We start from the raw sequence: 26,588 nt of genomic DNA on the forward strand, positions 1-26,588 counted from the left end.
TTGATGACGAGTATATGACTGATGATTGTGATCATGTTGCTGATGGTATGATTGTTGCAACAGTAACGCCCTCTCCGTTCATCTCTCTAACTCGGTCTTGCCGTTTAGGTACAGGCTTTGCCGGGTCGCTGCCTGTTTGGGGATGCTTATGTACGACGTTAATCGATAATCGAATCCGCTGGTAACTTTGCATAGCATGCGTTGTCGGCTTATTTTTAACAACGGTGGCTGAAGTGGTAGAGGTAGCATCAATGAAAACTACTTCTATACGTTTCTGAAACTGTCGTGAGAGGTTGGCTTCTCGATGAGTTCTGTAGCTTTTCTTTTTTTTTTTTTTTCTAGATATTTGTTGTCGTCATCGTCGTTGTGGTAAAAGTCTTTCACACAGTACTATAATTATGAAATAGTAGCAATATGGCTATGGTAGCGAACTGACTCCATCCTTTGAATGGGAATCCCCGCGTACACAAGCTCAGACTCTAACAGTAATTAACCGGAGTTGTTTGGAATTATTGAAGCTCCCCAATTTCGTGTTGTCAGTAATCGGTATATTCCATTGATGTCAAAGATCACCGAGTGATTACCCAGCATTATAGATAACTGCTTGTGCGTTTTGGGCAGACACGATCGCGCTGCACTCGCACAACATTTGAACGTTGCAGTCATCTGACAGTTAAACTTTGCCCGCTGGTTCACTTTTACGTACGCCATACATATAATCATTAATAATGTCATCAAATTGGTCGGTTGTCGTTTGACTTCCTGTCTATCTGTGTGATGGCCAAAGATTTCTCCATACATTTTTTCCGTTCTTTCGCATCTCACCTTGTTCGTCACACATAGCGCATAGGCCTCCCTCCTATATCGAGCGCATCGTAGGTTTGTTTGTGCGTGGTCCCTGTATCGACGCTGCCGTCATTCGCGCTCGCGGTGCCAGTGGCAGGCGTTACCCTCGCCGTGCGTTCGGACAGAACCAGAGTCACCATAGTTTGCCTCGTCTGTATCGACCTCCGTGATACATCGACCGACTAGTGCTTCCAGTAGCAGGGCGCTACTATCCTAGTGCGTATACAAGCAAACAATCTGGCAGGCATCGAAATAGATGGACGGACGGACGGACGGACCGACCGACCGACCGACCGACCGACCGACCAACCGACCGACCGACCGACCAACTGACAGATACCCTTCCTCCAAACCATGCTCGAGTCGACAGCTTACTTGTCGTTTGCCGCTTATACGGCAACTGGGATAGTGAGTCCTGTCTAGAGTTGTTCTCCCTGTCGTTCCACTTTCTACGGTGTGAGCGCGTATGAGCTGGCGTGTATTTCTGTGTGTGAACGGTATCCGCCAACCCTCTGCGCGCATTCAAGGTCGCCCTTTCTCTAGAACCAGCCAGTGGCTGGTAACGCTCGATGTCTGACACACATGATACACGGAAGCGACCGCTATGGCGGCGGAGGCGGGTTTCACACGGCCACCGCCAGTACAGGCCAATCCACCCAGCCGTAGCAGTAGACTTGAAATAAACTCAACGCTGGCCAAAGTCGCTCTGTGCCAGTAGTGACTGCTCGCGCGTATGTCGGCGTATGCACCCTGTGCGTCCGTGCGAGCGTGTGCGTGTGGGTGCGTGTGTGCGTGTCTGTGGCTGTGTGTGGGTGTGCGTGTGTGTGTGTGAGTGTGTGTGTGGGTGCGCGTGTGTCTGTATGTGCCTGTGTGTGTGTGTGTGTGTGAGTGAGTGAGTGAGTGAGTGAGTGAGTGAGTGAGCGAGCGAGTGAGTGCGTGTGAGTGTGCGCATCAGCTGATAGATGTTCATATAGGAGTGAAGACGCGTGGCAGTGACAATGTGTTATAGGTTAGCGTAGTCATCATAGGTTTATCTTAGACGCCGAACGCGATAGACACAAAAAAGTGGACGTACCGGCACGTATCAGCTCGGCAGGGCTTGATCAGCGCTAATCTTAGCAAACCACTAACCGCTTGGTCTCCTTTTACGCTCCTGGCTGCAGCTGACGTGCTGCGGCCACCGTTGCAGCCGCTGCTGTCGCCGCCGCCACTGCCAAGTTCACGGCCAGCGAACAGCCGCTCAGGAAACTGCTAGCCGTTCTGGCAGGCAGGAAGCAAACATCGTCCAACTACCCGAGCGTTGGACCTGCTTAAGCGTCCAGATAGCGAGCAACTGTGTCCGCCAGCCAACGAGCGAGTTGTTTGCTAACGCCGGTCAACGTCAACTCCAACGTAACCTAACCGGCGAATAGGTAAACATCGAGGTTGACGACCAGCGTTAGCCAGGCTAAAGATGTCTACCGGGAGTTCTTCGATTAGTTGAGTTCAGACGCTGTAGATGGACCCCAGTTGGTAACTATACTGATCAGCTAGTCACCGAGTGAGTCTAAACGTTAACATTGAGCTTCACACAGTTTACCGAAACGAGCTCACATTATCGCCGATAACTATTGCCAGCGTCAGACAATCAAAATGTATCATCTACGCAAGATCGACCGCGAAGAATGAGGGGCTAGGAGCGGAAAATCACGCAACAGTGAGCTCCAACTGCCACCTAGTAGCTGCCATTAGCAACACTGCCATCAGCTGTGGCTATCAGCTGTGCTAGTTAATAGTACTAGGCACTACTGTGTAAATAATTGCAGCTATTAACAAACTGTTCAAGTAGTATAGAACGCGCGAGTTTGAGAGAAAACGACTTGTGCCGACGCTACAGGTGATCCCATCACCGTGTCGCTTGCCCGTTCATTCTGGCAACGGTTGCAGTAGACGAAGATACTGGCGAATTCGACCGGCCACTTGCCTCGCCTAAAGCTGAACCCGATTGAAATTCAGTCGTTTCAGCCAGCCACGGATCACCGAATATGTACCCATCGACCAACTACAATTGGGCGATCGGCACCGGCAGTGAGTTCAGCCAGACAATCAGGCAGTGAATCAGTTATCCAGACCTCGATATTAACGATCCCATTACGCCAGCCACAGAACGAACCCGCGACGGAGCGAATGCCTTTTCGACTTTTACGTCCGGAACCGCCGCTAGACGTTATTACGTCAGAGTGGAACTGCTTCTACAACTACCGCTAGAGTTGTCATAAATTGAAGTGGTGTAGCATTGTCAGGCTAGAAGCAAGTTAGCCAGATGACGTCCTGAAGCCGGGCTCGCTGAGACGGGACGTGTGATGAACGTTCAAGAAACACCAATCGCCGCCGTAACAGCAGGAGTAACATCAGCGACCGTAGTTGTAGCGACCGTTCGATGCGACCATTTTCTTCATCGATCGAATCAATCTGTCAGAGCACTCCACGACCTTCCCATTACTGCCAGTAACGCAAGCTTCCGTCTTTACCAGCAGTTCCATCCCGAGAATAGATCGCTGACTGGCAAAAGTCCGTAGCTGCAGGACCATCTCCTGTAGGCTCGCTGGCAACGGGCTTTGGCCAACCCGGACAGAACGGAGGACGGCAATCGACAACCGACAAAACAACAGAAAATAAGCACACATTCACAGATAACCAGCACGCCAGCCAGATAAAACGACGGCGGCGGTCGGGGCAGCAGTCTGAACTGAGGCGAAACTAGGAGACGCGAAGGCTTGCTATAAACTTTCGAGAGTAGTCGGCCAGAAAAGAAGGCACCCCGAGAAAAACCAAGGATCGGTAAAAAAGCAGCTGCCGCGAAAGTGCGCGGTCCAACTAGGTGAGTTGTGTGAACGAATTAATAACGATAATAATAATAATAATAGGTTGACTTGAATCGAATCAATTATATATCTATCGTCTTGCTTGACAGGAGCATATAGGGAGAGGCTGGGAAGACAGCAATGGGACTGTTCAGTAAACGATTTGAAAACGGCGCCGTGAGCAATAAAAGAGGGCGAGCCGCTAATGACTAAGCGAACAGAATATAGATGTAGAACAAACAGTTTCAGTGTCAAGTAACTTTTGCCTTACCACATGTTTACGTATTTTATTTGATACATCCGAAAAAAAATGTTACTATTTCACTTGGTACCGTTTGGTCAGTACTTTTATCGGCCACAACGTGACCACAATTATGTCAGCGCGCAAAACGCTTTTAGCAATCATGGAATCACTCGAATTAGATACATGCATCAAGCGATTCAATTGAACTTCGTTTGTCGACTTTGCCCTGCCGTTAGTCGTTTTGTTTGTTATTATTCCCTCTTCATTTTCGCGTAGGCATACGAGCGATTTTGCCCCCTCAGTAAAATCTGTTAGGCCATAGGTAAGTTATCGCTTGCGCAGGCTTTCAATATCGAGCCGCCTTCGACTGTTGCTGTAGCTGATTATATTATAAGTCTAAGTGAGTGACTGAGGACTCCTCGTACATGTTGCTGTCTGGTTCATTTTAACACACTTATTCTAATATGGGCTTTCAAACGTTGGTTGGCTGATTGAGCATATGTACCGCGGACGCCTTTTCTACCGTAAGTTGGCTATCTAGCCTTCGCTGTTCGTTTACCTGTAGCCGTTGTGTATGGGCATAAGTTTGTTGCGTAAGGCCAGAGGGATGACGTGTCATGCCGCGGCCTCCTTACACTCGTTCTTGCAATGATTTTACAGCGGGGTCACTCGACAGTATAACTGTGCTACCTTCTTTCTTCGCCTCATCGTGAAGCTCAATGTTTCTATTACGCTGAAGCCTATTCACACATTAACGACGCGCAAAACTTGCGAATTCTCCGTTGTGGCTGTTCATTATTTATCGCGTTAGCCGGTAACCCAACTGGCAACTTGTCGGTTAATAGAACGCGATGTTTATCGACAACGAAACAATGTCGGTTCTAACTGGTCGTATTTACGTCAAAAGCAATGAGTTGATTACATGTAAGACTTGTACGACGAACAAAACAATACACCAATAACTAAAAAATAAAGCTGTAAAACGAAGAATACACAACTAGCTAGCAAAATCGCTTATACGAAACATAATGAGTCATCAAAATCACCATCATACCTTCCGCTGGTTTTTCCTTGACTTCTACTTCCACGGGAACTGTATAGCTCCATCCGCGTCTTAGCATTATAGCGTACGCTTTCCTTACAACGCTGCTGCAATTAGAATAACACATTTGTACCGGTATATCATATTCAGACCTTTTTTTCCCTCTGTGGCGGCCTCTTTTCCTATGCGAATGCAAGCCTGTCGAACGGTCTCTGACCGTCGGCCGATATTCGCCGTTGCTAACCAACTGCCTCCGACACCTTACGAACCAACGCAGGGTCCGCAGTCACACGATAGTTTCTATACTGAGAGGTATTCAGCAGCTTTTTTCATCGTAAAACAACGAATGGGCCTAACAATTCTAACCGTATGGTGTATAAGTGTTCGGTACATTTCGCACTGATATCAATGTTGCGGCAGTAACATTGACAGTATGTGCAAAGGTAGGCCTCGCAGTGAAGGAGGTGCTCTCCATGGGACTGGCATTCGCGCTATATATATATATATATATATATATATATATATATGTATATAAAACGACAAAATAATGAGAGTAAATGTAGCCTCTTCTTGAAACAATATTTAACGTAACGTTTGCTGGCTATCTTGAAGAACCGTCAGTGTCGTCTATGGTTTTTTTAGCGCTTTCATGTTCACAATTTGTCCTGCATTCTACCTTGATTATGATACCTTACAGATGGGTACTCCGAACATAATCGTTAGTCTTGAATAGCGTTAATCAGGGCACGGGGAGATCGCGGTCAAGTATAAAAGCTAAACCACTAACACCGGGAAATTAATAGTATAATAGAAAACAGGCCAATAGCAAATTAATTAGCTTTCTCCAGCTTTCTCCAGCCAGGTTGGGGAGTGAAGTATAACCTCGAAGTTCGGTCGGTGAATAACCTGTATGAAATTCAAAGTCTTAGCAAATAAACGGAGGTACTGAGATAACACGCCAAGAAAATATGGAGCCTATGTACCAGACATGGTTTTGCGATAATTTAAGCTTCCGAGCTAACTAGAAGTTAAAGTGCTTTCAAATTGTTCGCTGCGATTGAAGCACCAAAACACTTCGAATGCGTCAGTCAATCTAGGCGCAGTTTGTTTCACATCACCGATGATAGTGAATGTCAGGACATGAGAAAGCCCTTTCTCTTAAGTGTGGATGTTGAGCCTGCCCTTCGCGCAGGCACGGACGACCTTGTTCTCTCGCTATGCCTCTAAAGTCAGGAATCATCGAAGATCCTTAATAATGCGTCAAAACTGACTCGTTACTTTAATGAATCATGTTTATCAATAATGCACAAATTTGCTGCGCCGATACGTGCGCTGCTCCTCTCTCTACGCCTCTCCGGTAACTTCATATTCGCCGTCAAACAACTGTGATCTATTAACTTTGAAGGCTCTTCACGCATTTGAAGTTAGAAAAATCTATCTGCCCTGGAGACTTTGTTTCAATTCTTTTATCATATAAAAAGCTACACGTGCATTTGTTTCCGAATAGTTAATTAGGCCTCACCCGATGCGTGACATCTCTTAAATTTCCTACTAGAAAGAAAACGCCATGTAGATTTAACATACGCAAATGAATACGGAACTTCAGTGACTTCCAATAGTCTTCCCTAAAAGAAGTGCGAGAGTATCGATTCAGAGAAGCAAGAGCTAAGCAACAAAAAAATGACAACGATCGTTGGGATCTTCGAGTCACTTAAGAGAGCTAGCCTCTTGGGCTAGCAATATGCAGGAGCTGTACCTGGTCATTTCTTTTAGCAGCGACATGAAATCACCCAACTCGACTACAGGTTTCTGGCTTCAAAACAAAAAAGGCGGATGACGTCGCTTGACAGGCCGTTGTCTTGTTATGCCAACAAGTAATCCCCGTAGTTTATCGTAAAGATAAATGGCTTATTCACTCGCTCTGAATGTCAGCCGTCGCGAGATGGGTGATAGCATTAGCCTTAGAGCAGTCACACCGAAAACTGAAATGTACAGATGGTAATTTCCTAGCTATGTTAGGCTGAGCGCCTTCATCAGACATCTTCATAGGTGTATCAAATTATACCGATCACACATCAGAGAGGAAATGTTGGCACGACTTCTCAAGCTTTGTTAGCGAAATCTTTTCCCGAGTTTTGCTTTCCTCAATGTTTCCCATTGGTTATATCCTTCTAGTTCGCCTTAACGTTTACTTCCATGTTAATCTGAAATAAGTAATGCCTAGCAGAAGGTACATTATAAGAAACGTATGTATATATATATATATTATAGTTATGTATATTATATAAAAAGCTGCCAATCACTTAAGCGGGCGAATTTGGCTCTTATATATATATATTTATAAATTTATATATAAGCTGGCAGCTTTTATAAAAACACGTTTCACTTGTTCTACGAAGATAGACTTATGGATTATTACAAGGTCACGCGTTCATTTCATGTCGAATCTTATAACAGGTACAGATTGGCAGCCGTTTCTGGCTCAATCCAACCTACTTCGTGTAGCTAGGAGGCATACGAACCCATGGACTTGTGCCAGGTTGAGGGCCCGCTAGGTGGCCAACAGTTAGTATCTGCCGGCGCTAAGGAACGTATCGAACGAATTCTCAACGATGTCTCACAATTGTCAGACGTTGAGAAACTCTACTTATATCTTCGGCTACCCGGGGGAGCCAAGGTCACGCAGAACAATCCGGCAAGCTTCTATCCGCTCCTGGGCAAAAAGTCACACTCACAGGCGAGTAAAAGATAAGACTTGATCTTTAATATACACAGTCGGGAAAGTTATGAAAAAAGGTGTACATTTAAAACTAACAATGTCAGTTTTCTATTGAGAGGTTTTTAGCTTGTGCCAACACTGCTTTAACCATACATTTATCTTATTACAACTGTAAGCTAAAATTTCATGACCTGTACATCTCAGTCTCCTTCCGCCATAAATGCAGCGTAGTGGAATATTATAGGGAAGCTTAAATCATCAATATGACGATTTAAGCTTCGCTGCAATCCATGCTTGGATATAGTACCTAAGGAACCTCACGCGAAAGCTTGAATTCTGATTTTGACCGTTTAAAATGTAGCTCCGTTTTCATTCAATTCAGGTGGGTCATACATATGCTTGGATTAGGGGCCACCTCGAAGAGGATCGGGATGTCTCTTTGCCGAAACAGGAAGTTTACAACGAGTACAAGGTAACTTCAAAGAATCAGGAGTTTTAATAGAAGAGTGTGCGAACCATTAAATTTCTAACGAGCTTGGCTACTTCATGCGAAGACGGAATCTATCCAGTGGTTTTCAGATCATTAACTAATAGCATGGCTGTTGAAAACAATTTTCTTTCGTTCTTTTTTGCGCAACCTCCCCCATGGACAGTCGAAGAAATCGAGTTAACTTTCCTTTACACATTATTTTTTTGCAACCCTCGAAATTGTTATTAGATATATAAACGTAACATTTCTATCAGCATAGGCGCTTGAATTTTTAGATTTTTTTTCCTAAAGGGTCAATGAAGCGATTGCGTTCGAGGGATACGATGACTTATTCATCGATATTTGCCGCGGCGCCATGGGGTTTTTGCTGGCTATTTCTATATTACTTGCACGAATACAGACTTTTTAGATTTCAAATTAAACAAAAACGTTTTAAATGTATGGACCGTTGCCATAAGTGAAAGCGTAATCTACTATTATTGTATCGCTCTTAATTATTCACCGATTAATTAAAAGCTTATCACAAACATATCTATGGATTATTAGACTTGTCGTGTTTTCATGGGATCTCAAACCCGTTTCCAGGCATACTTCGAGGCACATTCGTTAGAAGCCTTATGTACGGCCGATTTTGGCAAGGTTATGAAACATGTATTTCCAGGTGTCAGGGCCCGACGTCTCGGTGAAAGAGGTAAGACTTTTTATGACAAAGTACGTCATTTATATTGGGGTCACATTATGGGAGCTAATCTGCTAAGTTAATGCGTGCATTCGATCCTGTAAGATTCGCAAGTGTTGCCTCGCGAAAATTGATAACTTCGCGTTATAAGTTTTCGGCATCGAAGCGTTTATTATAATAAACTCATCTACCTTCATGCAGACCGCCTTTTCTAGGCGTAAAAGCCTAGAGAGCTTTTCAATCAGGCACAATTTATTTATAATGTTTCATGCGTTTTTTTTTTTTTTTTTTTTTTTTTCGAAGAAATATGGAACGTGAGAATACGTGATAAAAGGAAAAATCATTTTTGAAAACCCTGTATATCTTAAACGTCTCAGATTTAGTGTAAGTGATGTTCGTCCTGTTTCAAGGGTGTCGCTGTTCAATTGAAGAATAGCTTCTAGTTAGCTATAAATTATCCTAATATGCTAATAAAAATTAACCATCATCCAAGTTTCTGCACCTCTTACTAAGCCGTTAGAATCTTTCAAGGAAATTGATTTCAATCAATTTTTTGATATTTGTATTTATTTTTCAGGTAACAGTCGCTACTGTTATTCTGGCTTGTCAAAAAAGGTTAAATCGGAGTCCCCTTCAACCATTAATTTGGAAACGCCCGGGGTCTGCACGGAACAAAACCAGAATCAAGTACGCGATCCTATTCAGCGCGTCGTGTAGAAGCGATTACTGAAAAAAGACCATTATCTATAAAGATGTACAAATTTTATAGGAAACTAAATAAAGTTTAACTCTTCTAGTAGATAAATCTTCAGATAATAACGTATATTTTATAATAGAAGAAGAAAATAGACGTTTCTTGAGCATCCTGTATAAAGTGTTAGTTTGCGTTCAGCATTTTAAGTCCGTTTGCGGGAATTTCGAAATTGTTCTGTCTTTTTTTTTCATCATTCGAACTTGTGTTTGTTAAGCGGTACCACGTGCTGCTTAAGGGATAAAAGCTTATGTCAGCGGATCATTAGATTGGGGTTCTCCTCGACCTATTAGTATGATTTTTATATCGTGATAAATATCTCCGAGAATTCGGCCACTCTTTTCTGTTCATTTTATTACCGGCAGACCGTAGAAATGGTTGATGAATGGATATCATTGGGAGTTGACTTCAAAGTAGCTACTGCAATTTCTTACTTCTTCTATTGTACATAGGTAGCAAATTCGACCTACTAAGTGAATATTTTACTTAAATGCCATGTCTACCTACTATTGTAGTCGTCGAAACGAATTTCGCAACTTCGCCTTTTGCTGGATGAATATTCGCCGGGCTCGCCCGCTGCCGGAGATGCAGCCTTGCTTGATTCAGGAGTCTCATCTGTTGCGACGTCTCCACGAGAACGACCAGCGAGTGGGCCTGGAGTCTTCACTTACTATCCGACAAAGGACAAGGTGAGTGATGCAGGCACAACGTGCCATTGTGCAATAATTTTACGGTGGTTTAGTATAACTAGACATAAATTAGTTATACTAAAGCACCGCTTTTTTGTTTTTTTTTTTTTGTTCAAACTCAAGAAACGACGTTAACCATTGCCAGTATATTATCATTGCGCTTTGCGCTGCGGACTTCTCAGAAACTATGTCCTTTGATGTTTGAAGAAACACAGATAACTGTACGCTGTTAAGTTCGACTACTCTTACCACCATCGGCAGACTTAATAACGATTTATATTTCCTGACCACCTTCTTCTTAACTGTAGATAAGTTCTATCTATAGTAACATTAGGAAGACAGGACGCAGAACCTAGAACGGCTCGGCTGTTTTTGATATTTCAGGGTCTTGGCGAGACACAGGAGTTCGCTCAGCGGCTTCGAAGTCAGAGCGCTCCTATCGAGCCGATAGGGAATACGGCACCGACTCCTGCAGGAACCCTCACTGACGATTTCCTGCCTGGAGGTGGTATCGAGTTCGATGACGTCTTCAGCAATATGGACCTGTTAACAAATCCACAGGAGTAACTAACTGTCGAATAGGCCTTTTATTTTTTCTTAGAATACATCTATGTAAAAGCGATTGACTAAAAAAAGCTGGAAATACAACGTCGGTGAAGTGAACTGGGGTTGTTTGGGATTTTCGTGTTCGAAACAAAATAGAATGGTGAGTCGGTGTATGAAACCGAGGCGTGTGTTGTCGGAGGACACGTAACATTGTTATACATCAACTTATATATAACTTTGGAGATTGCGCGATTGAGTATGTTTACCAAAGCGCAAATTTATATAGATATTATGCAGAACAAGAAATATAAAACAACAAAAAAAATATGTATATATTTATCGTGGATGCCCTATCGTGCCGGGAGAACAAGGGAAAAGACAAACCCAGAAACAAGCAGACTTCCTATAGCTGGTTTAAAGCCATACTGTCATTCGTAATCGAGTGTCATAGAACGAAAAAATCGACTATATACCTATAAAGTTGATGCATTCGGCAGCTTGACCTGAAGGCCTACTCGTAATTTACCGTCAAAAAACAAGGGCAATATTGCTCGTGCTGAAACTTGAAGGCTCGTTTGGAATACCTACGCATTTGATTAGCGGATCTCCATTAACTTGTTTTGTAGTAGAACTCATTAAGGAGTGTCTAATATCGCTTGAACAAACCCAGCTTCTTAGAATGTTTTACAACTTAGACAGATTTGTGGATAAGTAAATTCCGAGAAATCAAATATTAACAGGCTTGATTAGCAAACACAACCTATCTTAAGCACAGGGCATCTCATAAACAATAAAACAACTAAACAATTCTGTGCAAATATATTTGTACAGAAGCTCGTACTACCGCATGCTTCAGTTGATTTTTACTACGAGCCGAAGTTAAGTTGTATAGACTCGATTTGTTATCCTGCTGATCATCTTGTTTTTGTTAATGTTTCTGTCGGTTTCATTTATTTCTTCTATATATGTTTGTGCAATCATGTTCGATGCCCAATGTTGAAAGCGCCACCAATCATCAAGTGCTACCCGAATACGTCAGATGGCGCTAATCTAAGACTTGACAATAGGCACCCTTACCTACGGTAAGGCTATTTACCGAATGCTGGTGGCGCTGCCTGTGATCCTTTTCAGTGCAGAAACAATTCCCAGCTTGCGGAGGACGAGAAATACATTACTGGATCTCCCTTATAAGAACGGCACAAAAAACGATGAGAAGACGAGATGACCGTGGCATTAGACATGTCTCCAGAATACAAAATATCGTGTGTGGCTTAAGTAGAAGTGTTCAGGCAGAAAATTAAACGATGTCTTGGGTAGCCACCCCACCTTAGGCTGGCGAACGCTGGGTTTTTGACGCGCAGCAAAGTGACAATATGTGATAAGTCAAACAGTCGTTAAAATGAACACATATTATTATATAATACAATATAACATAGGCGACTCTATAAGTAGTTCTTTTGCTCTTCTGTGATGACGTTGTTAAATTTGGTGTTGCCCAATGCAGGGAATCGTTGATGTTATTATTTACCCAAAACTATTTGTCAATTATTGTGGTAGCAGGGCCATATATATATAAAATATATTATCTATTATATAATGAGTGCGTAATGAAAAAAATAATGGTAAAATATACGATACTATAATAAAACGATATATACAGACGGCCAGTGGTCGTTTAAATCTTGCAGTCCGTTGTTGTTTTACTGTTTGTCACCAGATATAGGCAGCTGAACAATGCATCATGAAAAAATTCAAAGGCAGGCGCTCATCGGCTTATGCCAGCGTAAGTTTCACAAAAATAGTATCGAGACCAATACGGTGCACAGAGATCAGCTGCTGCAGAAGTTGATACTGTTTGCCTATGTCAGGTGGCTCTTCAAGTCAGTTCCACTGTTTAAAGTTCTAACGTCTCGTACCGTATACGTTAAGTATTGTTTTAGACGCCCAGTGCTGGATCGAGACCACCTTGCGTGATCTTAAGTTTAGTAAGCGTTTCCTTATAATGGAGACGGCCTTGCAGGCCTGTGGTGAAACACCTGTCTTTATAACTGTATTCTTAAAGCAGTACTGCATTTTTAGAAAAAAAAACGTGAGACACGTTTTTCTTGCTTTTCTAGCAGATACGTCATACGCAAGCACAGCTATATTGTACGAATTGTATTCTAATTTTACGAAATGTATTCTGCCAATAACTAGAGCTTATGCCTCTATAAATTAACTCTATAGAGTCAAGCGATTTCTCAGCTTAATAACTGACGAAGCTCAAGTCATCTTTGGGTTTAACAAAGGCCCAGTACAGACTTTTTAGTACAGACCCATTTTAGCTTAGTACATCTGTCATGAAGGTAAGGTACTATAAATCGAAGCAAGTGTACATTAAACAAATGTCACATAAACGGTTTGTTATTAAGCACAACAATTATACTCCGCCTGTGCGTATCGAAAAACTGGCCCTATCTTTGCCCTAGCGTGGAACATTTATGGGAATATTTATGCTATTCCTCCTTTATATTTCGCACTGGTACCAATGTCCGGAGTAGTAACTTCGTCTGTCCTTTTGTGAAGACACCTTCTTAAGAAAATCGACGAGCATTTATGATACTATTTATTTTAATATAATTGTAAATTTAATTAATAATGTTTAGTGGTCACTTGAAATCAGAAATTGCCTTTCGAAGCCCCAATTTGCAAATGAGACGACACAAGTGGTCCTGATACTTTTACTGGTAAAAAGAAGATGCGCCAGACCGGACCACGGTCCCGCCGAGATTACTGCGTTCTTGGCTTATTATATCTTTTCTAGCCAACACTAGTTATCAAATGATTAAGTACTTCCAATGTATTTTTTTATTAATATATTAATTTATTAACATATAAATGACAAATGGCCATCTATAGCTTTGCTCAGGTCCAAATCTGGGTCCTCGCTAAAACGACGGAATTCGCTCACGTGATATTTCCAGGCATTACGAACGCGGAGCGAACATTTATTCTATTCATTTGTTGGCAATATCTGAAGCCTATTTGTTAGATGTACAATGGAAATTGTCCGGTGTGTCCTGATGGACTTGGCAAGACACTAGATGGATATCGCAGTTGGATTCGATATATTTTGATCGTATGATGGAAAAGTTACGCAGTCGCGGATAAGACATTAGGAAGTCGTGATGAAGACCTCAGCTTTGTCAACAAACTTTCTCCTAATCGACCTTTACTCCTCAGCCTCGGCGGCTTCCGCATCTTTCTTCCCGGCACCCAGGGCCCATTGAGGCTTCTCAGCCTATAACGTCGGTTGAAATAAACGTAGAGTTAGATTTTTGTCAAACACCCTTGAATACGACAGAAATGGGGAGCATTGAATCTAGTTAGATCGACACTGCGTGATCAGTATTCCCAGCAATACACAAAAAAGGTATCTGCGTGATCAATAATATACTATGAGCAGATTTTTTAATACGCACCGGCTTGCCCTCATCGGTGAGTTCTTTGAAGTCCTTCTTGACTTGTTTAAGACCGGCACGGAAATCGACCTCTTCCTTTTGGCTCTTGACTTTGAGCTTGTCGAACTTAGATACCTTTTTGAGGGCAGGCTTAACGCTGGAATTGATTAATCAACAGGCAGTTTATCAAGCTATCATCTCTGCATAGGCAAGCTTCAAATGTAACCTATAATCAATCCGCTTGAGTGACATTAGAGATAAATCTATGCGAATAATGAGATTTCGATAAACTTACAATTTGCCACGAAGATCGTTCACCTGGATGTTGAGCTCGTTGATCTGCAAGAAAAAACTTCGAGATCGTATCATTGATCCGGTTCCGCGGGTTGTGCTAGCAAGTTAGTAGAAAATCCTATCTGTAGATCAACGAAGAACATTGACGAGCTGAGATAGCAGACAAGGCATGCGAAACAGATCTTTAACAGGAAGGAGGAATATAACATTAGCGTGCTATACTGCACTTGGAAAGCCTCAGATCTGAATGACCAAACTTCTGAAAAGAATCACATTGGCTAAACCTAAACTAGACAGTTTTGCTACTGCAAGCAACAAGTGAAATCTTTGTTAGCACGGACTACCCTATTCCTCTAACCTGATAGTCCTTTTGTCTGACAGAGAACTCCAGGTCGTACTTCTCGGACTCGATTTGCATGATCCTTGAGTGGTATTCTTTGCAGATGGCTTGCAGGGAGGCTAAAACGATACAACAAATTACAGGTGTACAGGTTGTTAGCTACACGTAAGGATTACAATTAAATTGTCAAGTAAGTCAAGAAACAACAGCAACAAGACCAACAAGTAAATACAACAGCTCGAACTAAGCGAAAACTCTGCATAAAAAGATCTGCTTAGCACGAGGTGAAGCTTGAAGGTCTGATTCATTAAGTGCTGTGCTCTGTATAAGCGGCGGAGGTGGCACTGCCGACGTCAGTGTATAAGTTGGCCGTGGTAAAAACGCAACATAAAATAGATGATAGACATATATTTCGCCTTAGTCATTATTATAAACTACATTAATTTTAAAGATACAGAATGTGGGTGGATGAAACAAGATAAATTGTGACCGTGAGAGGACGAAATAGGCCTTAAAAACGCTGAAAAGTAGAGAAAATATTATACCCTGCCGGCAGGCAAATATTTCAGAGACATTCGTGTACGATTTTGAAATTATCTGGTGGCAACATTAAAACACAAGGCGAAAAAAGCGCCTCTAGCCCCACCGGCGGATATTATGCAATCAAGGAAGACACATAAACATTTACATCAATTGTAACGCGATAGCAAATATAGCAGACGGCAGTCTCGTCTAGGGCGAACCCAGTTTTACGAGTGTGAAGCTATTGCAGTAATCAATTGTGAACACAAACAATGACAATGTGATACGAGGGTAACATATCGAAACAACGAAGAAAACAATCAATGTTTGCAATATAATTAGGCGAAGCATAGCTTGTGCGGGCTACACAGCGTGTCGGAGCCACCCATGTAGGGCAACACCGCGCAGGGCTCAGAAGCAAAGTGCAAAGCGAACAGGAGGCACCTCGATAACACTATCACTGTTAGAAATTTACGAAGAAGCACTTCTGTCTGACTTCGTATTCGAGGTCCTCGATATGCTTCTGGCACTCTTTGAGAACTTGCTGCAGTGTCGCTGTACATAAGAATCGAGAAGGTTTGGATCATAAAGCGAATCGTCTTGAACACAACCAATGAATCTACTCCCATTCAGGATAATTGCAGGGTCGGCGTATACCTATATCGATGCGTTAGCATATACGTATGAGATGTCTGTTTGGAACTACCTTAAAAAAGGTCTACTACTGCGAGGTCAACGATAGCGCAATACGAGATCAAACTACGTATGTGGTGATAAGAATAATATTGATTTCTGATCGTGGCAAATTAATCGAGAGTAGCTATGCATACGTCTAATTAATGATCACACACATAACCGCTTTTCAACGCTGATTAACCCGCCCTACCTTCGTTAGCAGAATCGACATTTTTTGGTTGACCGCAACGATCAGCGATGGTCTTCCTCCTTTCCTCAGCTTTGCGCTCCTGCTCTTTCTTAAGTTCTTCTGCGGCTTTCTTACGCAGCAGTGCCTGTCAAGGAAACAAAAAAAAAAACACTGATGAAAAACTTGTACTATAACAAAATGCGTTACCGTATTGTTATTAGAGTATAATGCTGTTCCGCTATTATATTGATGAAACACACAGATATCCGCAAGCCGGCCAACTTTACAAGATGCTTTATAAGCGTGGATATGCGCATGAAACAGACGTATCATAGAGATTAATAATTAGCAGTAAGTTAAGATCATCTGTAAAGGGAAAAAAGTTCAGTTGACCGATTGCTAAATAACAACAATCTCACTATTTAGCTGTCGTATATTTCATCTCCCAAAAATTGAGGTCTAGGGTCGATTGCATATGTATTGCTTATGCCTATTTTTTTTTTTTTCTACTAGTATGCTCAGTTGAACGTTGTCCTGCCAAACAGTGCTTGTTCTTTTACCCTGAGTTTCTTCTTTCTTTCGGGGGTCATGAAACCGCCCTTGCCGCCCTTTTTAGCTTTCGAAGCTTCCTCAAGACGCCTCCTGACTTCGGCCTTTTTCCTCTCCTTCTCCTCCATCTTCCGCTGTTCTTCTTCCGACATTTCAGGCATAATGGCTGTTGGAGGTTGGCTAGCCTGTCAACATAAATTCATAGAAGAAATTAAAGATTCTCACTAGCTGACTTAATTGTAAAATTCAAACACTAATATATACTGGGTGGACCAAAAGCGCCTGGATAATTTAAAAAGAATTCCTCTCGACACACGGGGAGGCTTCATTTCGTGTTTGTTAAAGCAGGAAAAGACACGCAAATGGTTGGTATAAAAACGGATTTAATTGTACGACGCGTCTATAGCAGGCGGGCCATTTTCAAACTGTCTAGAGGCTTTTGGTTTATCCTACTGAACAGGAAAATGGGAGCTGTCTCAACGAGAAAATAGAAATGTGCCTTTTACTGTATTAATCAGATTGCTCAACATCTGGCAGTACGAATGAAGGGGTGCAGTTCAAGCGCCCCCCGATAATACATAGTTTCGTCAAAAAGTTCGGTGAAACTATGAAGTAAAAAAAAAACAAAAGATTGTAAAAAACTAAATCACTGATAAATTACTAATTGTAGGATTCACCTCAATGGAACAAGTCCATCAGTGTGTACAGGATGTTTCTCACATGAGTTATATGGGAACTTGTTTTCAGGAAAAGAAAACTGCAAAGCATTTGACCTTACGGTGTACATTTAGCCAATTAGAAAGATGACCCTTTGTGTGCACGCTGTTAGCTGTCGACGTAAGTGTTTGACCTGTGTTAATACAGCAGCCTATTCGCTGTATGCGCATAGCCCAAAAACTTAAGGGACTACACTGACCGATACGGTAAGTACCAGGCGTCGTAAACATGAAAGGTCGTTGATGGTCGCTCATGTGAAGATCGGAAAAATAGGCACCAGCCTCACTTGAATCCCGAAAAAAGTTCGAGAACGAGAATATGAAGACAAAACTCCATGTGTTCAGGATCACCTACTGATTTTTTTCATTTCAGTTACATCTATGTGTACATTTATATATGGCATATAAATTTTATTTTGATATTTTCTCAGATACGCTGCTACGGTAGTGTGCAGCGTGAAAAAAACGAACAGTTTCGGTGGTATATAGCATAGTCAAAGACGAGTTTTCCTCGCATGCCAAATACTTTAGTGCGTTTGCTTGCAGGAGCTACCTTAGGCTTTGCTCAACTCTAAGTCGAAAACGGTGAACCACAGGATATCATTGGAACAATGCGAGTGGGGTGTTACCTGTCATCGTTGTCGCGTTTTTGGCAACGATTAAACAGGCGACAGATAGGACAACAAACACTGGGGGGATGGCCCTTTATCCATTGTCTGTTTGTTCATAAATAATAGCTATTTGTAGTCGTTCTGAAAACCACAGTCAAAAATAGATCGTAATCGCGCAGTGTTATTGACGTATGCATCATGGCACGGTTGATGACGTATCGAATTCATTCTGTGCCACTGTGATGAACCCTATCGACAATAGCAACCGTGCGAGCAGATGCTGTATTGCCGACACGCCTGTCATAATGGGCCATTTAGGCCGCATGCAGCGGCAGACCAAATCGATCAACCCAGTCCGGGCAGGGCAATTGATTAGAAAGCAAGGCCCAGAAGAACGCGCTAACCTCTATCCCCTGCCTTTCGTTTGGTCCAATGTGCACAAGTGTTTAATTGTGGGTATTAGAGTTTAGTTATCCTGTGCCACTCTTTGCTAACAGCCATTGGAGAATGTGCTGGTGATGCGCAAAGATATGGTATATAGTATGGTCGCTTTGGTAAGGAGGCCAGGCGCTGGTCCCTAATTTGAGGTGGCTCTTGGCAAAGACCTGAAGCATCGCGTAGATTGACGGTGTTCGGCGGTCGATGCCTGATACTTGCTGTCCGAAGCTCTCGTCCTAAGACTTCCGGTGGTTTTCCTAGTCTCTGTGACGCGAGGCTGCGGCGATTGGTACTGATGACATTGAAGGACGGGCACATCCGTTGAATACGGGTCACTCGGAGAGGAAATCTCTACAAAAGGTGGTCCTGCCTCGCCTTGATCACTTAGAAAACTCTTTCTTACCTCGTCTAGCCTTAGGTATAGTAGATAGTTCGCTTCGGTGCTTCAAGATGTGTGTCAATGGCTTACTGTGTGCATGCATGGCTGTGCCTAGGTAAAAGGCACGAAGGAAGCCCGATTGAGATCGTATCTTTCGAGAAGAAAACTGTCACGCTGCTTATCCGCATAGGAGGTACAACTGCTGCCGATACTACTACAGAATAAGACTGGTACCAAGCACCGGCTGTGTGTCGAAGGGAGCAATGCTTCCCGACCGCCGAATTTGTTGGGTCAACACAGATTGGGTTGCAAACGGCGGCCATTTAAAAGCTATTGTTTTAAGAACGTGCCATATTGCTGCTGTCATAATTCTTAGTCTGTTTTTACCTATGCAGGGTTTGCAGTAAGTTCCTAAAGACATAATATACGCACAACGAGAACGTACCACTCATATTTCATCTGTATTTTTAGATAAATAGAAGCGATATTGTACTGTTCTGTGTAAATGAAAACGGGGCGCTTATAGATCAACTCTGTCATACCGCATCTGCAGCTGGGAAACAATCTTCGTCAAGTATTGCTGAAACGGGACTTAAGCTTATACACAAAAAATTACTGAAGAGCGTTTATCTATTCGCAGGTAAGCTTTCATAAAAATAGTTGCCAATCCACTCCGATGTCAGTCTCAGAGGGAGCGAGTGATTATTTGGTCGGTCACTGCTCGTCATAACGAAATTCAAATGAACGTATTGACAATAAGCTAATACAGAAACCCTTCTCTAAGGGCTAATTTTTTTCTTTCCAAATTCGATCATTGCCATCGTGAATCTGAGCTCGGCAGATACCAAGGGCACACTCCTTACTAAGCTCCAAATTGAGTATGTTAAAAATAACATTCGTCGATTGATCTTTCCGATTCGGAACGGGCTGATGTTAAGGTGACGAGCTAAAAATCCGACCTCCGATTGTTATGGCGCTGCTGCTCAATTTTCGTTTGTCCAGAACAATGATTGATGCAGAACGGTTCGTTAGCTTAAAAGCTTTCTGCGGTTCGGAAAATAGAAACATAGCCTCGAAGACATATGAAGGCCAGGACCAATCTATTTACACCGAAATGGCGAAGCTTGCGCGATACAAAAACAAAATATTAACATAACTTCTGGAAATTTTAACAAGTATTATACCTTTAGGTGAGCCTGACAAGGAGCCTTGAAAGACCAATAGGCAAACTTATATGCTTGCGGCGTTCTTTGGAAGGCAGTAGAAGTACATGATTATAATTGTCATAGACGGTGTAAACATCACAGCTTCGTTCCGGCTTTAACGTTTCAGATATGATTTCAAAAGACGGCTCTACGACGCGTGCCGATAAGCAAATCTAAATCAGTGTTTTAAATGCGGCACCGCTGCAGGGAGCAGTTCTTGAAGTACATCCGGGAGACGTGCCGGGTTTCAAAAGCTTCTGTAGCATTTTCGCCTTATGGATTTACCCTGCTCAACAGCTTCTTTTCAACATACCTTACAATCACGTATAGATAATTGATATAGCTGATGGCATAGTATCAAATAGGCTGCGGTAAGATAATAAAACAGATCAATATTAAAGTTAATTCCACTGTTGGAAAAAATCTTGAATCGACTTCTGGGTTAGGTCTCTATCATCCCAATTCATTCAGCTCCCGTCAAAGCAAAAAAGTGATATAATCTTAGCGCGTACCGGTGGCAAGGAAAAGCACAAGGCATCGTTACTATACAAATGTCATGAAGGTTCTCTACGTTTCAGCAACTAATCAAGACAGGTTTGGTCTGCATATACTATATTCGTTTTGGTGGTGATATTTAGTTGGGATAGTAACGATATCTGGAGCTTTGACAGTTTATGGCTTGAGGCTGCCGAAGTGTTTAAATTTGTATTGTTTTTTTTTACAATCTGTGTTTAGGCAGGAGTAGTGCGACAACACAGAGACATGCTTACGCGGACTTTAATAAAATCATTAATGAACACTAACCAAAAGAAAAACCCACAGAGCAAACTAACTTTTTAGTTAATCCTTCATAGAAATACCTGCGGAGAGCAACCGCCGATAAAACTATGCATATTGTATAAGGCAATCCGATTGGGGTTTCGATGAACACTTAGCACTACTGAAGCAGTCTTGTACTTGGAAATTCTGCGAAATACAATAAATTACTATACTTTTTTTTATCAAGGACGGATCACTTTGCCCACAAAGGGGGCTGAGACTCATGACGACTTCAAGCTATCTGGCCGCCTGCAAACACTTCGGGTATCCTATTTGATGAAGACCGCGCGCGATGATTGAGGATATCCACAGAAAAAAAACCAAAAAAGCCCGTAACCGCATAGATCAATGCCCCATAGGTTCGAGGCTACATCCATCGAGCCACAATAGTCCTCGGAGAAAAACGATTTGTTTCGTTGTTCTAAATGTTCGTCCACACTTGTGATGCATCTGGCAACCTCTCGTTGTCACCTTTTTGTGGTAGCAGGTAAACTTTCGAAGCATCACACATAAACCACCTTTCCAGATCAACCACGTGGAGATTGGATCCAGATACCTCCGTAAAACAGAACTCGTTCATAAGCAGACACTTACCTCTGAGACGAAACAGGAGGAACTCACACGCTTCCTAAGCGATGACCAACTAGATGGTATTAGCTGGTGGCAACGATACCAATGCGAAGCGGTTAAGGAGGAAGCGGTGCCCCTTTCCTCCTAACATCGGTGTATACTGGTTCAGCAAAGCCTTCTTTCCTTCTATCGTAAGCAATCAACAGAAGAGACTGCCACATGGTAAAGTCGGACACACGCGCCCTACACACAACCACTCACAATAAAGCGCAGTTTACCGGCGTACGCCCGAAATAGTCGCCGACCGTCTTAACCCTCGGGGACGCAGACAGCTCAGGTCAGTGCTACTGTGCCTGGATCAGCCATTCGTTGCCTTTGCTTCGATAGGCATTTCTCGTCCACATCACCTATAGCTCTAGTCTATGGCCAATTGCTGTTGGAAGGCTGCGGACGGACTATTAGCCCACGTCTGATGCGCGATCAGCCAGGCCAAACAACAGGACATAACATGGGTGGACCTGTAGCCCACAACGTAGCTTGACGATGCCGCTATCTCACCCTGCTTACTGAATCGTCTTTGCCAATATTCTCCCCCTTGGTGTGTCCCTATAGATTTTCTACCGGGCCGTTACGACTACCACGAATACTAGTAACTAACCCTTTTAGGCTTTTAGTATAAGCGAACAGCCGAGAAATCTAACTGGACGCGTCGACCCATACCCAAGCGCCAGTTTGTCTTCTCAGCAGTCACCACCGCTGCCCGGAAGACACGAGAAACAGCTCTAACGCAGCGGTAACTTTTAGTATTGCACTCGCCGTGTAACATTTTCAATCTCCTATGGTTTTGGGTAACTAGGCCTTCATTCCTGTGTATATAAACACAAGGTATATTCATGAGAAAAGTGCATGCCTATGAACTGACCAGACTCACATTGAATAATGTACCGTGTGTTACATAAATGTCTATACAAACCAAGCATAAGGTAACAGAAGGCCATCCCCTACAGGCACCGCCTTTTACGGCAAAACACGTGAAAGAGACAGTGTCTTTCACCTTGTCAACTTATATGGCTCATAACGTCCGTTAATTCTGCGTCCGTTAAAGATCGCAGCGTTGGTTCTTTCTGAATACTCTTTTCTCTCCTGTAACTCAAGATCACTAAAAGACAAGCGTTGTTGTAATAAAATAGTCAAATCGAGATACCAATAGGTGATTAGATTAAAACACTTCCGTGCTTCAATCTAAAAGCAGTCGGCACAGAACAGATGAAATATTAATGGTATAAGTTAACGAATGATGGTGAATTTTAACTTAAAGAAGCTCAACATTGAGGATCCGGAAATTAAGTATCTGATGCCAATACTTCTTCATCAGCTTACGTGTGCTTTTGATTGATTGCTAATGCTTTACAAATTCAAAGTCGCTCGATCGCTCGAAAATACAGAGCGCTTTGTGCTTCTGAAGCATCGTTTCTAATGTGGCCGAATTTCGCGATTCCAATTTAATTGACCTGGCGTAACGAAAACGTTTATACTAGAGCTAAGCCATTGTCTTTATGCTGACATGGACGCAATTACGTTGGCAATGGAAATCATTTTAGCTCGTTGCTATCGCCCTTATCAAAAGTAGCTTTTTCACGCGGCCCGTTTTACGCAGATGCCACTTGTTGATGCCCAATTCTACCTAATAACCATAAACACTATGGAACTGCATGTTTTCAATTACGTTCAACCCACAAGACGGGGCCGTGTGTAGTTAACGCGATGTTAATTTACCAATGTTCGCGTGACCATATTATATTCACACCAGGAGACACAGATACACATACATCCGCATCGTTACCAGCAAGCACGCGTGCACGCTCTGTGACAAGCGCAATAGATCGAAGGGGTATACTAACAGACGAAGCGATCTAAAAAAGTAAATCCTGAAATATACTTTGTAACCTATTATTGGCATAGCGTGCTGCATTGATTCAAAAGCAATTCTCTTCCTTCTGGGAAGTATCAGGGAAGGATAGCGGGTGTCCTAATGCTTTGATTTCAAATAGTATCGTTCCAACATCCGCCGAAAGAAAACTACAAGGAGGTGAGACAGAGTGCGTGGGCGTCCACAGTGTACGTTTTACAGGCAAATATGCTAATTTCGTAAAAGTAAAAAAACAGTCTTACCATCTGGATTAAGGCACGTTTTTCTTGATTTTTTTAAACGAACCTGGTTACAGATGAAGTGCTCTGGCGGAAAATCATGGTTGCGAATAATAGAGTAAACGTTAACGGCATCTCCCAATGAGGTCTGTTGAGCTGATATTAGAAGCTATATTGTAGATAGCCGTGAATTTCAAAAAATTGTTGATGGCTTTACAAAGTTGGGAGCTTCTGTAGGCGACAGTCGAGTAGAAATTTGCAAGTTCGCAAACACCCAATGTACCAGCCATCTAGAGCTGACAAAAGACCTATTACCGAAGGCGCGAAATTTTAAAACTTATATTAGGTACGCCTGATATGGTAAATCCATTGATCTTTATAAAATACATCTACTGGATATGTGAACGCAACGGCTTAAAGTTTTCATGGGATGTTGGCTATCCATACGTATACATTATCAAGCAGTTGTTTTTTTTTGATAAGCATTTAAAGTTTGATGTTTGGGTGTAATTCTAATCGACGCAAAACGATCGTATGTTTATTTGTGAAGCTCTACAGAACTGCTATGGGGAAGAAATTGATCGACAAGTGTACCACGCGCAATTTTAATGCACAAAAAAAGAACAACGAATACACTTGAGGGGCTGCGGCGAAGTCCGTATCGACGCTGAAGTCGATGCCATCTATTTTAGTGGAGCTGAAAAGGATCCATAAAAGCAAAATGATTCATTCGAACTTCTGTTGGATGCCATTGAAGGGATAGATCAAAATACGAGTAAATACGTGTTGTACTATGTTAGCTCATAAAAAATGTAATAATTTCAATGTGAACTTCTAAGGCATCTATCGTATAGCCCATCAGACTAGTATCTGTTTCGGTCCCCCTTAATTGTATTCATTCATGTTTCAACGAAGGAATACAAAAATCTCTTGTCATCATTTTTCGCGCCCAGAAACAGCTGAAATTCTACAGTAATCAGAGTAAAGTACTACCGAAAAATTGACTGAAAATCATTGATCAACATGGCGCATAGTTAATTTAATAATATTATTTTAAAATATTCCAACTCGGAAACTGTCAATATCTCTTCGACTGGTCAATATATATTTGCATCTAAGAAACGCTTATGTTTTTTTTTATAATGGCCTTATGCTAATCTAGAAGATAACCATAAACAATTTAAAAAAAAAAAAAACATTTGAAAAGTAAATGCGAGTTTAAGCTGCCATATTTGATAAAATTACATATTGAAACTAGATTATAAAAATTGCACAACGTAAAAAAGCCAAAACGTTTGATTATGTATTCAATTGAAGCTGCAAGTGCTAACATTTTTACTCAGGCGATCTTTAGGGACACTGAAAACAACTACTACCAGCTTTTCTGTTTAGCAATGTAACATTTAAATGTACAAAGTTGACAGTCATATTGAATGCTGCGATTTAGTGTCATCAAAATAGACTGAAATCTAGTAACTTCACTCAGGATATATGTGCATTCGTCCTTTCAAATGGGCTTGCTAAGATAAGCAATAAGAACAAGATCAAGCAAAATCTAGTTCTTCACATACTCGTGATGCCCAGTTTAACACGTGTAGGAGAAAGCTCTTTCTTTTGTGCTTGTCCTAGTAGCCTAGCCCATTTAACTGGTGCAAAGACGTTGCCAAGTGCTTGCCAAGCCCTCATGAATCTGCTGGAACACCGGAATACGCTTATAATAATAATAAAGATAATCTTTGCCCATTATCTGTTTAGATACTGCTCACAATGTAGCATACGTATATTGAATCTACACATACGTAGAGAGAGGCTTGACAATCGCCAAATTTCCTCTTTCTCGTAAATGCGAAAGTAATTTTTTAACTCCTTCAAGCTGTACTTGAGAAAATACAGTTATGACAAAGTAAAAAAAAAAGACTATATATAGGCCATAACAAAAAGAATACATATTGACAAGTTCCAATATGTGAGCCAAGCTAGAGAGGTATATGCAAAAATCAAACATAGATAGCACCTCGTATCTAAGTCTTGCAGGTCCGCCAGAAATAAACGATAAAGCTTCAAGCTGCTCCGGTAATACGATTGTAATCGAGCATCAACATGTATCTCTAGGAATTGCGCACAAAAAGTACGCCTTTGCTTTTATCTTATGAGTTATAAGAACGACTACGACATACAGTTAAAACATTGTCCATTTAGGGAACGCAGAGAGGAGAATTTTTGGCGGCTTTATACACCTGCGAATCCTCACCTAGCAATCTGTGCCTACAGACCTATTAAATTGCTAGTTGATTTCTTCCGCGCTTGGTCGAAATACGTTACAAAACATGTAGCAATATTCCCTTAAATCAGGAACTATTTCGTTCTGCAATCAAATGCTGTGTTGCACCATTGGCCAAGAGCCTGCTAAGGGAGTAACTAAGGGAATATGTCCTGTTATGAACCTAAAACACTCTCATCCTAGGTAAACAAGAAAAAGTATAGAGTTGCTCACGTTGCTTACTCATTGCTAGCTCTCTCAAAGTAAACAGGACGGAGCTGGTTTGAAACGACTGAAGACCCCTCTCATACAGACATCCCTCACTTTCTATAACAATATGACCTAGCTTAATCAGTGCCCGCTGCGACGGCGACAACAACGTTTATCCGGATGCCATCTCAGATCTTCCATCTCAAAGTCGCATCGATACGTTAGGTCAGCGTTCCGTCGTGCGCATTTGATTTTAGTCCAGCAGAAACGGGCCACCGACTGATCTCCAGCGAACCAGCGAGGAATCGTGATGACAGGTTTTTTCTGGCTGTACAAACTAGCTGCATTGTGCCTTGAAGCGTCAGTACAATTG

The 26,588-nt window shown here is 42.2% G+C and overlaps 2 protein-coding genes and 1 long non-coding RNA gene across 4 annotated transcripts; 2 read left to right on the top strand and 1 right to left on the bottom strand.

The window, feature by feature from the left end:
* Positions 1 to 1,085: 1,085 nt before the first annotated feature.
* On the top strand, positions 1,086 to 12,536 carry LOC111253265 (uncharacterized). 2 transcript variants are annotated; one of them, XM_086973872.1, is made up of 7 exons: positions 1,086 to 3,706; positions 7,433 to 7,712; positions 8,056 to 8,166; positions 8,770 to 8,875; positions 9,441 to 9,550; positions 10,130 to 10,303; positions 10,688 to 12,536. In XM_086973872.1, the coding sequence occupies exons 2-7, from the start codon at positions 7,500 to 7,502 to the stop codon at positions 10,868 to 10,870; spliced, it is 897 nt and encodes a 298-aa protein (XP_086829998.1). In that variant the 5' UTR covers positions 1,086 to 3,706; positions 7,433 to 7,499; the 3' UTR covers positions 10,871 to 12,536. The 2 variants fall into 2 exon arrangements, with proteins under 2 accessions (XP_086829998.1, XP_022668160.1); XM_022812425.2 differs by having other exon boundaries at positions 1,242 to 3,706; positions 8,077 to 8,166.
* A 1,153-nt stretch (positions 12,537 to 13,689) lies between these two features.
* On the bottom strand, positions 13,690 to 21,779 carry LOC111253281 (troponin I-like protein). Its single transcript, XM_022812456.2, has 7 exons — positions 21,622 to 21,779; positions 16,871 to 17,044; positions 16,332 to 16,455; positions 14,942 to 15,042; positions 14,585 to 14,628; positions 14,311 to 14,446; positions 13,690 to 14,129 (listed from the first exon to the last, which is right to left on the bottom strand). The coding sequence occupies exons 2-7, from the start codon at positions 17,018 to 17,020 to the stop codon at positions 14,061 to 14,063; spliced, it is 624 nt and encodes a 207-aa protein (XP_022668191.1). The 5' UTR covers positions 17,021 to 17,044; positions 21,622 to 21,779; the 3' UTR covers positions 13,690 to 14,060.
* Positions 21,780 to 23,498: 1,719 nt separating this feature from the next.
* LOC147754995 (uncharacterized) lies at positions 23,499 to 24,850 on the top strand. The gene is made up of 3 exons (XR_015330105.1): positions 23,499 to 23,686; positions 23,823 to 23,891; positions 24,296 to 24,850. It is a non-coding gene; the product is annotated as an uncharacterized LOC147754995 (long non-coding RNA).
* Positions 24,851 to 26,588: the final 1,738 nt, after the last annotated feature.

The sequence above is a fragment of the Varroa destructor genome, unplaced genomic scaffold (genome assembly GCF_002443255.2).
Source record: "Varroa destructor unplaced genomic scaffold, Vdes_3.0 BEIS01000006.1, whole genome shotgun sequence".
Taxonomy (NCBI): domain Eukaryota; kingdom Metazoa; phylum Arthropoda; class Arachnida; order Mesostigmata; family Varroidae; genus Varroa; species Varroa destructor.